The following is a 12,915-nucleotide window of genomic DNA, read 5'->3' as shown; positions in this document are numbered from 1 at the left end:
AATGTTCTCACTCATTCTTTTTCTTCTCTGTTAGAGAGAAATAAAATACTTTAAAGTATTTAGTTTTAAAGAACTGTTTGAAAAAAAAAAAAACTTGAATATACTACAGATCTTGTTCAAAACAAAGTTTTTTGCCATCAGTTCTTCAGAACTTAAGTAGTAAATGCATTTACAATTTACCTTGTATACCTGCAGTAGCACATCTGTCCAAGCTCGTTTGCTCATTGTCTCAAATATGCTGTCCTCCAGAATGAATAGATGCTTGTTGCTAAATATGTCTGAGGTTTTCACATCTCCTTTTTTCAACTCATCTGTGTGACCCTTCAAATAAAGGAATGGGGTTTATTTTTGATATTCATTTCAGCAGTTTGGATAGGAAATTCTCAAGATGACAATAATGAATCAATGGCAGAAATAACTAATAACATCTGCTATAGTGCAATAGTGATCAGCGTTAGAACCATTTACAGTTTCCTGCTATCTCGGGAATAAGCACAATACGGAATTGACAGGAGTTGAAAGCAGCAATCAGGACAGAGAGGCAACACATAGGATGTTTTTTAAAAAAATGGTAAAACCAGTAGAAAGCAGTAAAATTAATTCTACTTTGAGAAAACATATCTGTTGGAAATTAATCAAAGGTATCAGTAGTATCAGAAGGAATGGAAGAGAAAAAACAGGGGAGAAGGGTGTCAATGTTGGTGTCAGTTTAAATTTCTGTTCAATCTCATGCATGTGCTTAGATTTATGCAATCTGAAACAGTCACCAAAGTAGGAATACTCACGGTCCACAGAGAAGTTCCATTAGTCCTCAAAGGACTGACACTAAGCATATGGTCTTTGTTACAAAACGAAGAAAAAAGGAAACAAAATAAACACACACAAAAATAACCCAAACCTACCTTCACTACAGTTTGCACTTTAATCCATTTCTTATAATCATCAGGTTCAAGCAGAAATTCTGGCATAACATGAGGAAGATATGCTCCTTGGCTTCTGAAATCATAAAGCAGGAAAAGTTAATAGGTAAGGAAAATAATTCTTTTTAAGAGCAGTCCAAGTTTTTCAACTTGCTTAACCTATGTGTAAGCTCTTCGGAGTTCTGAGTACACTTTGGACTAATGATCCAGTTCTACTAATTGCTTTAGATAGCTTCTATTTCTGAAGTTCATGTTCAATTTCTATGCCTACAACTAAATGCTAAAAGCACATACAACTCTGGACAGACTGGCTTCTTTATGAGAATTGCTCCTCTGTAAAGGGTTTATTATAGCACAAAGCATCAAAACACACAATACCCATTTCCACGTGAAAGCCAAAGGACCAGCATAACTAACATTAGTAGAATTAAAACTTGATGATGTTTTTATCTGTCTGCTGATCTGATATTGGAAATCTTATGGCTGTAAGCAAAGGTATTTCAAAACTCTGTTAATTGTTAAACCAACCTGCCATCTGCTCTCAAGTGACTAATAAATACAATAGGAAAAGTAATTGCAGTAACAAAAGGCAACTTCATTAGACTGAATACCAAAAAAAGCTAACTTCCAAATGAAGAAAGAATATTCTTTGCCTCAAATGACACATTTTAAACAAACGTTGCTGGAAAGGGGAAAATAATGAAGAATTCTTAAGTTTATTTTCCTCAGGGGAGCAGAAAAGTTTCCTAACTTTTAGGTCAGAAAGATTATCCTAGTGTATCTAAGTTTACATTGTTCTCTGGTGTTTTTAATATGGCTAATGTGAATAATGATCAGATGAGCTTTTCTTGTTATATAACCAGTCTCTCATTCAAATGAAGTGATCATACTTTTCCGGTATCATACAGTCCAAATTCAATTTAATTTGTACGTTAGAAGTCATACATCGCAGTTTGAAATTAGGATCATGACAACTTATTTCTCTCCCCACAGAATTATATTTTGCTGGTAACAGCACAATTTTTGTCTTCATATTTTACATGGTGGCATTATCTTCTCAGATTATTGAAATTTCATGTTTCATACAATTATCTAGCATGTTTTTTAAAAGACAAATATTTTAATCAAGGACCCAAAAGAGCATCAAATTAGTAGTCTGGTTCTAAAACTTACCATGTCTGAAATTCCCATTTTCCATTAAGTCATAGACTCTGTCCCATGAAATCCCTCTAAAACTTCAGTTCTTCCCAAATGATAAAAGAAGGAAGCTATACAGCATTCATCTTTGCAGGTGTCCTATCTTTCTTTCAATGTTTTTATTTGGTAGATATATGGGAATAGGTGTAACCTACAATTTTCATCTTCAGAAAAGCTATATAACAACATTACGTGTCATCATAGCAATGATGGGTTCTATATAACTGAATGCTTTCATAATTGGCTGCATTTTTGTTATTGAGGAACACTGTCTTAAATTCCTCCTCATTAAGGTCAATATTTAACATGATGCCAGTTCTCCAACATCAGTATTTTCACACTGTTAAGATGTTTTTCTTCAAGACACACAGCTTGGAACAAATTAGTTAGTTGTATTGTAAAATACCAAAACTTTTCCTTTACTACTGTGCTAATGTACCAAGGAAACCTTTTGAGGGACAGAGAATAAAATTGATACTTGGAATGTTGCTTGAAACAGCGAACAACATCCACCTGCTTTAGCAAATGGAAAATTTGAACGATGAATTATGCTTTATTTCAACCATGCTGACCAGAAAGTACTGGTTGGGGGAAGAAAGCCAAGAACTGTATGTTTCTAATCTCAGAGTGTCCTCCTGGGTTTCAGGAGGGAATTTGCACTTTCCACAAATCACAATGAACATACAGGACTAGCAGATCACGGATTAATTACTCATATCTAGGCTGGCTCTGGACGTCTTACCATCACTACATACAGTCATGCCAGCAGCGCAGATATCAGACATTTTTGTACTATGATCTATAAACATTCTTAAATAACAACCTGTGAAGAAATGCAAATATACTAGGTGATCCTAAAATGCACAAGTAGGAGAAGAAGATACATAAATCAAGAACAATGAAGAAATCTGATGGGATTCACACAAACTAGAAGAGGCAGCAACTAACAGGATGTGGTAATGCTAAGCACATACTGAGCACCAATTTAATCATCTACCATCAAACGCATAAGCACAGGAGTCCAGCTAGAACTGCTTTTCTATGGCAACTTGTACCATTTTTCTAGGGTTGTTATGGATTACTACTTCATTTCCAATCATCAGATCTTGTCAATCATCAGTCATCGATGTATCTGTGTCCAGAGGCACTGAACTTAGCTTTGACCAATTGGCTGCTGCTCCAATTCTGCTCTGCATATGTCAGAGAGTTGACAGACAAAACTCAATAAGACTGAAGGCTTTTATTAAAATTCAGCTATTAAATAGCTTTCCAAATTGCCCAAGAAACTACCTTAGAAACACTGAAGTATTTCTTTCCAATTACTGTTACGCTTAGCAAAAGGGGTTGGGATTCATTTACCCCAAAACTCATCATCATTTTAAATTATGCAACATCATGTATGATAGTTTCAAGACACCTAGATTCCCTGGAAAATTTCAATGGGAAGACTGGACATAAGAGCCATCAGGCTCCACCAGGAGAAAATTTTGACCCTATCTAGGAGTGCTCCAAAAGCATCCCATGAAAACTCTAAGGAAACTTCTGTGAATGAATATTTTGATGGAAGTTCCTGAACAGACTTTGTTAGGGGTAACTTCAAGCATAAGGTATGCAAAAGTACAGAAACCTGACTGCCTCCTTGCCAGAAGCTGGCAGAATATAAACAAAATAAGGTATTTTGGAAGACCTTTCTGGTACAAACTTAATTTAAGCAGATTAATGACATTCTTTCATTTCTTCACCTATATATTGAAGAAATATTTCCACTTGCATTGTTCATTTTCAGTGTTATGAATAAATGTTTTTATTTGCATTTTACAATAAACAAACTTGAGATAAATAATGTATAGAGACATTCCCTCTCTCTCTCAGGTGCAATGACTCAGTAAACTGGGTCATATTAAAAAGCATACTGCCAGCTTCACAGCATATGCACCACTCTATCCAAATTCAAAAAGTGCTAAGAATTTACCTTGTCTGCCCAAGCCACCTGACACAATCAGGGTGAAGAAGTGTTTCCCAGAGCTGGTAACAACCAAGAAGACTTTCTGGTATACTCAAAGATATTGGGTGGTGCACTCAAACTTGGAGGATGACTGATGGTAGGTATCACTGTCATCCAATGAGAAATTATTTTTGTTCCTTCATACTGACCTCATCCATGAAACAATTAGTTCCAGAAGAGATATTAAAACATTTGAAGCTAGAGAGAAAAAATATCAGTCCTAAAAGACCAAAATTAAAGTCTAGATTAATTTGAGTTAGGGCTGTATGAAGGGTGAAAGGCTCTGAAAGGCACATCAGCTCCACCCTTGACAAATTTAGACACTTGTGTCTCTCTTGATAGGAACTGAGCGGAATCAATCCAGCTGCCCATACAAGGATTAACGAAACTTAACTGTTAACAAGGGTAATGGTTCAAAAGAGGAAGCATGTCTTGACGTTATTCTTGACTGCTCTCCTAGGAGTTGTGCAGAGAATTAACTTAGCACTAGACCTAAGGCAGTGGCAACAGAAAGGATTTTCCTTGGGTTGGAACCAAAGAAGTTTTTTGACACTGCCCAACAGAAAAATATCAATATACTGATTAGATAAATAAGAAAATCTCTTGACTCTACTTAGACAACCATTCAGCAGCATATCGTCATATCATACTGTGTTCAGTTTTGCATCCCTCACTACAAGAAAAATATCGAGGGGCTGGAGTGTGTCCAAAGAAGTGCAGCAAAGCTGGTGAAGGGTCTAGAGCACAAGTCCTGAAAGGAGGTTGTAGCAAGGTGGGTGTTGGTCTCTTCCAAGTAACAAGCAATACAACAAGACGAAACGGCCTCAAGTTGTGCCAGGGGAGGTTTAGATCAGATGATAGGAAAAATTTCTTCACCAAAACGGTTGTCAAACATTGGAACAGGCTGCACAGGGAAATGGTGGAGTCACCATCCCTGGAAGTATTTAAAAGACGTGTAGATGTGGTGCTGAGGGACGCAGTTTAGTGGTGGGCTTGGCAGTTCTAGGTTTACGGTTGGACTCGATGAGCTTAAAGTTCTTTTCCAATTTAAGCAATTCTGTGATTCTGCATCGCCACATACTCAAAATATCTTGCTCTCTGGAAGGACACAACACCCAGCAGGGTGGTATTAGTGAGAGTTTACAATTGATAAGATGGTGTACTGGGTTTGCATGCCAAGGTTTTGGTAGTAGGGAGGGCTATAAGGGTGGATTCTGTGAGAAGATGCTAGAAGCTTCCCCTATGTCCAACAGAGCCAATGCCAGCCAGCTCTAAGATGGACCCACTGCTGGCCAAGGCTGAGCCCATCAGTGACAGTGGTAGCGCCTCTGGGATAACATATTTAAGAAGGGGGCGGGGGGGAAATTGTGAAACTGCAGCCGGAGAGAGAAGTGAAGATATGTGAGAGAAACAGCCCTGCAGACATCCAGGTCAGTGAAGAAGAAGAGAGAGAGAAGCCCACGCTGGAGCAGGTTTTCTGGCAGGACTTGTGACCCCACAGGGGACCCACACTGGAATACTCTGCTCCTGAAGGACTGCAGCCCATGGGAAGGACCCACATTGGAGAAGTTTGGGGAGGACTGTCTCCTGTGGGACGGACCCTATGTTGAAGCAGAGGAAGAGTGTGAGGAGTCCTCCCCCTGAGGAGGAAAGTGCAGCAGAGACAATGTGTGATGAACTGACCGCAAGCCCCATTCCCCATCCCCCTGCACCACTGAGGGGGGAGGACTTAGAGAAACTGGGAGTAAAGTTGAGCCCAGGAAGAAGGGGGCGGGGGGGAATGTTTTAAAATTTAGGTTTTATTTCTCATTACCCTACTCTGATCTGATTGGTAATAAATGAAACTAGTTCTCCCAAGTCGAGTCTGTTTTGCCCATGATGGTAATTAGTGAGTGACCTGTCCCTGTCCTTATCTTGACCCATGAGCCTTTCGTTATATTTTCTTTCCCCCGTCCAGCTGAGGAGGGAAGAGAGATAGAGCAGCTTTGGTGGGCACCTGGCATCCAGCCAAGGTCAACCCACCACAGATGGCAAGACATTCATCAGCAGTCCACTGCCTAATGACTCTAGCCTTTAAGGTATGATGGGAAAATACAATGGGATGTATCCATCGATTCCTTTTTTTAGTATCAGAATGGATGCTGAAGTTTTGAAAACAACAGGAATCTGTAAGCATTATTCTTCATTACTGAAGGCAAAGATATTGTTCTGCCACTGCTGCAATGGCTCCTCCAAATCATCTGCCACAATATTATCTATGATGCACAGAAGAATGCTACTCTGCCTGTTTTTTAATAAAAATGACATGGATGAAAGTTGCAAATAAAAGTCCAGTGTTGTTGGAGCAGTGTGCATTGGTCTCATTATGAATTCAAATACAACTATATCACTGTCCGCTATTCTTAAATAGAAAGCTTATATTTAGAACAGTATGTAAATAACAGTTTTTAAATGGCTTTACAGCCTCTTGAATAGTAGGTGAGGATGCTGAAAAGAAGCAGAGATGCTGTCTTTCAGGGCTTCTTATGATCTCGAAGGATCTCATGACATTAGACTTTCTCTGAAGTTAATTTTCTTCTCTCTTTCACAGCAGCAACAGCCAAGAAGGATGAAGAAGAATTTATTAACCTTTTTTGATTTGCACCATCTTTCACAGTTGTTCCATGTTACATGACAAGATAAGATTATCAACGAAGGTAGCTAATAGCTAAATCTGTTCAGCAACAGGAATAGTGCTTCTATTTCTTGGCACAATATTAGTATAAAAGACCTACAGATTACAAAGTAAGTCTACAAAATTTTTGCAAAAGACAGTAATTACAGGACAAAGAGCATCAGTGAATGGTAAGATCATTAATGGCAAACCTGATCTGGCTATCTACTGAGTCTGTCTAAGGAATGAGGTTGAGTTGTCATCTTTCATAATTAAGGGAGCAGAGTTCCTGTGGAATTCCTGTGTTGGATATAGCCCTACCAAAGGACACCTCAATTAGTGTAAACTGCAGAGGATAAACCTGATAAAAATTAATTAAAGTTTATAATACATAAATCTTAGATCACAATAGTTATAGTATAAAGGAAACCCTAAAGCTACTGTATATTGTTCAGCTGGAATTACGTTTGAACTATGCTAATAAAAAAAGTGGAAAGAAAAGATACATGCATGCATATTTTATCATACAAGTACTTACTTAAGGAAAGCAAGCAATGCAGAATGCTGCCGGTGGAGCTGTAACATTCGTTCAACTGGATCAAGGGGCAACGATTGGCTCAATGTAACGCCTGGTAACAACTGTCCACTCAGATGGAATAACATGTCATAAACAGTCTTAGTATCTTTGCCAAGGTTTTGTTTAAAAACCTTTTCTTGCGAAGAGGTCATCTGGACTTTACACACATCACTAAGAGAAAAAAAGCTTCTGATATTATTCTTTTAAATGCACAAAATAAGCTAACATTATATATATCATGACGATAAATTTAATAAACCATGAAGTAAAAACAGCAGCAAGAAGGTTGAGAAGTATAGCACTCTTTGCTTTTTACAGAACTTTCATAATAATGTAAGAATTTCGAACTGCATGGAATATTTAAGAAGTATATGTGAAATATTTCATAAATAAATTTGTGTTTGTCACTGCTTTCTGCCAAACATAACTGATTTCTATCATGTTAATAAATGCCTATGTGTTTGTGTCCCAGGAGACTGGCTGCTTCATTATTTAGTAGCGAGCTAGATAAGTTCAACTAAGTGATGCCACTAAGACTGATCTATTTCCAGGGTGTTTGCAAGACTGTTGATTATGAAATTTGCTTTCCCATCTGTTTCTTGATCTTCACAGTATGTTGGGGGGGAAGAAAGAAATATTGTTAAAACACTTATTTATGCCACCAAAGAACGAAAAATTGCTAGAACTGTGTTCATTCTGGGAGGGGAATCAATTTCAGTTAAGAGGGTGACATATAGGTTGAACTGCATATTTAACATACACTGCATTATGATACATCAGAGCATCATAGTTGGAAATATATTTTAGAAAATGAAAAATAACACCTGAATGACATTTTCATATAAACAGCACATAGATGCTACAATTTTAATATGCAACTGTGCATTAGAGTGTGTTTATATTCCTCAGATCATATCCAAAACATTTTAGTATATATGTTAACATTTTATTAGGCAGATATAAGTTAGCTCTAAGCAGATATGAATTACCGTCTTAGTGAATATGGTATCGAAATAGGATTTTGTCCCTTAGACCAACCAAAGAGAGTGAACCAATTCTTAACAGCAGTTAGGGTTTTCTGAAAGAAGATGTACTCCTCTTTATCTTCATCAGGAAAAAATGATAATTCAAATTTATTTTCTCTCCCATCACTTTGACTGTCAGCTTCACTCTCCTCACTCATGTTTTCATCACTCTCACTTTCAAAAGTAGTATCCGACTCTGAATGATACACACACACAAAAAAAAAAAAAAATCCAGAAACATTCCTTATTTCCCGATTTCTCTCTAGTACAAAAACATTTTTTTTTTTTTTTTACACACAATTGTTTTATGAAAACAAAAAACAGACAATGAATTATCAACTTATTTCAGGAGTAAACAATTTAAGTGACATGCACATCTTGAGAATAAAACAAATTATATTCTTGGTATCTAATTTCACTTAAATAAAAAATTATTACCCAATCAGAAAAAATAAATTCAGGCATGGCTTACAAAAACACAGACAGCAATTTTAAAGAAACAGTCTTACATACAGTTGCAGTAGGTATAGCTTTACCAGCTAGTCAATGCTAGTTCACCACCTCAATCACATAGCATGGCTCAGTAGCTGACTTGTGTTCAAACAGTTTATCACGTATTGCATGACTAAGCCTACATCCTGACCTATAAGCCTTTGGACTTTTCTCCCCTCTGTCAGGCCTTCTCTCTCGCAAATTCTGACCTGGTCAAAACTTAGATTATATATTTTAACAACTACTAGTTGTGAACAACATCAACAACAATATTATAGCACAAAAGATAACTAAGAAAACAAACAACACTTTTCTTCATACAACAAATAACTTAGATTATTCCATCCTTGCAGGTGTATTTTAATACCACTGTTGCAGTTGTAGTGTTTCATTAAGTGATGCAAAAAATAAAAATAATACCTTACTGAATAAAACAAAAAAAATCTTGTTAGGATTTAAGAAGGAAAAACAATACAATATGGAGAAAAGAGACTCATCCTTTATGAGATCATCATGCAGTCAGAACTGAGTTTGTGCAGTTCTGCCAGCTGACAAAATTACTTTCCCCATCTTGTCACTGCCACCTTTGCCAGAGGTTATTGTCTTTTCAGATCTGAAACTGAGTTGCTTTTTTGAACTCTTCTTACATCATTCCATTAAAAATGAATCATGTTGGTAAACAGCTACTATTTAATCTGTTTAACTACCCTTATTTGTCTTGGCAGTACCTTAGAGAATGATCCCACAAACATCAGCAGATCTGCAAGAGTGGAATCCTAACAGTGATAAAACAGCAGCAGTAACTTCTGCTGTTCTAACTTCCTAGTTAGAAAACTACCAGCTGAAAGAAGAGAGATGTCAACAGCCTCAGATACTAGTCACCTGACAACTTTATAGAAGATCTATTACTCTTAGTTCTTATGGAACAGCACCTTAACTGAGCCCCACTGACAATGGTTGTTTTTATACAGTACTTCATAAATGCAATAAAAATGTCAAAGTCTAACCTGAGTGTACAGGTAGACCTTTTCAGAATATAGCATACTAACAGAGCATACATGGTTGGTTAGTTCATGACTACAGAAACAATGCCCTTCTTAGCAACTAATCTCTTAGGTTTGTTCAGTAGTTATTTTTCTGCTGGCTCCTCCATAGACATGTTATTGCAAATAGGACCTTGACATTTTTTGGTTTTGTTTTTGGTGGGGGTTTTGGGGTTTGGTTTGTGGGGGTTTTTTTAATAGTTTGACTGATTTCCCTTCCACTTAGTCTGCTAAAAGGAAGGAGAGTTTTTTCTGCTTCTATACTCTAAGCCAGGTTTCCCATGGTGTCACAGGAGAGGACAGCCTCCCCAGTATTCATTGATTATATGTGCAGAAGCATTTCAGGCAAAGCTTACAAATGTAAAACATATCTCAGTATAAAGCAGCAAGTGGGAAGCAGTTGTGAGAGCTCAAAGTGTTTAAAGTGAACAGCTGCACTATACCTGATTGAGAATCTTCATAGGTTGAGTCAGTGGTTGCACCAAAGGAACTTGAGGAAATACTGTGGGAAAGTGATTGTGGAGTGCAACATGGATGCAGAACAATTTCTCCACTACTGAAGTCTTTACTGTCTATAAAACGAGATTACAAGCTGCAGTTGAGAAAACATATTTTATTGTCTGTGCTCTAACAGTTTATAAATGGATATCTGCTTCTATATTTTTCTGTTTCGTGCTTCAATTAATCAAGTAAAAGTTCTCATTTGACTCACAATGAAAATCTCACTTTGGTCATTAGACCAGGGACAAAAAAAAAAAAGAAAAAAAATTACCTGCATATTTTTTTCCATTAACTGTAAGTTTTACAGGATGGGTCTCCACACATGCTGAAAAGCACCTATCCGAACAGCACTAATTCAAGAATTCTAAGTGATGAACAAAATATTCTTAAGGAATTTTTGATCACAGCTCTGTAATGAGTCTTACCATACCATTATCAAGCTCTTTCAGACTCAACACATATTTTACAAACCAAACTCAAAAGTATGCTTTATCAATCCATCAGTTCTGCCAGAACATATGTTCTGACATTCTCATTTTGGCCTATGATAGGCTTAGAGGACCTCTGCCAGCTATCGGTAATGTCAGTCTGCAGAACAAGAGTAGAAGAGGAATTCAGTGTAGTTTCTAAAGAAGTAAACACACCAGTAAGAGAAGGAAGAACTCTGTGTGACTTTCTTAAATTTTTGATTGCTGGCACTGTTATTTGTATGGTTTGGAGCAAATAACACAAAAGCATGGTGTCAGGTAAGTGGAAGCAAAACCTTCCCTGAATAGCTTTCAAAGCCACTGTGTTGTATAGATGTGGCTTGTTCACATTAAGCAGCATTCCACACCAAAGTAGTCTATACAAAACCACATAAAATAGACTCAAGGAATTTAGCAGTAATGACTTGCTTCAAAACTGGTACAAACTGATAGTGTAAACAAACCAATAAGCAATCAATACAGGACAGAACTATCCCATTATCGATGGGAGATCAGGTCTTATAAAACCATCACTCTATTTCTGGCTTAAACCTCAAGGGAAACCTACAAAGCATCTTCAAAAGAGAAGCTTGCAAAAATGATCTATTCGTCACCAAAAAAAAAAAAAACCCCAAAAAAACCAAAAACCACCAAAACCCACCACACATTTACAAGAGAGAATACTTTTCCCCCTTTCCTATCTTCATTTAATTGTGCTATGATCCATGAATGATATGGTACTTATACCTACCTTCTATGCGACAAAATAAATAAATAAATAAATGACCTGTCTTCTTGCTAACCCCTTTCTCAGCTTCACAAGTACCAACTCTCTTTTCTCTTAGATAGTCCAAGTAACATACTTATTTTAAGTTAATGTCATCTTAGAATTCACAGTCTTCAAAGCTAAATCTATTTCAGACCTAAGGAATGACTTGCTTACTTGAAAAACGTGTTTATTTCATCAAAATATATCAGATCCCCAAAACTATAAAAAATATAGTAATTTACTCTGCTTTGAGCAGGAGGTTGGACTAGATGATCCCCAGAGAGCCCTTCCAACCTGAATTATACAATGAACCTAATCTCTTCCCATAAGCACAGCTACATATAAAGAGATTACAGATCATTGAGGCAGGTAGAAAGTAGGGGGGCAGGAGGCAGGCAGAGATGGGGCTGAGGGCAGGGGGACACACGGAGAGATGTAGAGACAGAGAGGCAAGCAGAGAAACACACTGCAGATAAAAATATTTCTAGTCTCTGATTGCAGGCTTTTATTAGGGCTTAAAATATGGCTATGCTCTTCAGCCTTCAAGGATAGTGATTAAAAAAACCTGAAAATTATTCCCAACAGGCAAAAAAGGTTCACATTATATCATAACATCATATGGCTTTCTTCTCTTTTGCTTTCTTCAAAACATATCCAACTGTTGTCCTAGGCATTGTTGATGATCACTCTCTATCAATATAATTTAAATTATGTTAATTTATTCTCTATTCTTTGAGCTATTTTCTCTACTCATAGTTTAAAAAACTTCACAAAACATTCTGTAAGATTTAGGCTCATCCAATATTTTTCAATAAACATTACTTAATCATTTATGTAAATTTTCCCCATTTTCAACAAGAAAACAGAAGCTATTAAACTGTTTTAAAAATTCAATTGCAGTATCCCCTTGTAATTAATGAGAAAAACTACTACCTTGATGATAACATCCCTGTTATCACACTGAAAACATTGATAACACTACTGGACATAATATAATTTTAAGAGGTAGAATGTTGACTGCTTACTGCTTCTCAAGATAATTTGTTGATCAGAGCGGTGAAATGCCAAATATGGGTATAAAGTAAGAAGACAATTCTCTGCTGTTGCAGCAACTTGAATTGAGAACCTGTTCGAAACAAAATACAAAAGTGATAGTTTTCTGTTTAGCCATGGTAATCAAGATATTTCAGCACAAGAATAAAAGACAGAATGCAAGTGTCTGGACAACGTCTTTTCTCTTCTATTCTGGTTCAATAGGAGAGTACA

General features: G+C 36.8%; 1 protein-coding gene across 1 annotated transcript in view; it reads right to left on the bottom strand.

The window, feature by feature from the left end:
• CFAP47 (cilia and flagella associated protein 47) overlaps positions 1 to 12,915 on the bottom strand; it is a 354,799-nt gene that overhangs the window by 274,247 nt on the left and 67,637 nt on the right. Inside the window, exons 27-32 of the mRNA XM_041125007.1 lie at positions 12,675 to 12,775; positions 10,356 to 10,484; positions 8,342 to 8,573; positions 7,314 to 7,523; positions 903 to 996; positions 181 to 321 (exon numbers count right to left, since the gene is read on the bottom strand). Coding sequence (XP_040980941.1) covers positions 181 to 321; positions 903 to 996; positions 7,314 to 7,523; positions 8,342 to 8,573; positions 10,356 to 10,484; positions 12,675 to 12,775 — 907 coding nt within the window. The remainder of the gene's footprint in view (positions 1 to 180; positions 322 to 902; positions 997 to 7,313; positions 7,524 to 8,341; positions 8,574 to 10,355; positions 10,485 to 12,674; positions 12,776 to 12,915) is intronic.

Source organism: Aquila chrysaetos, chromosome 7, assembly GCF_900496995.4.
Source record: "Aquila chrysaetos chrysaetos chromosome 7, bAquChr1.4, whole genome shotgun sequence".
Classification (NCBI taxonomy): Eukaryota; Metazoa; Chordata; class Aves; order Accipitriformes; family Accipitridae; genus Aquila; species Aquila chrysaetos.
This window is presented reverse-complemented; position numbering and strand designations above follow the sequence as displayed.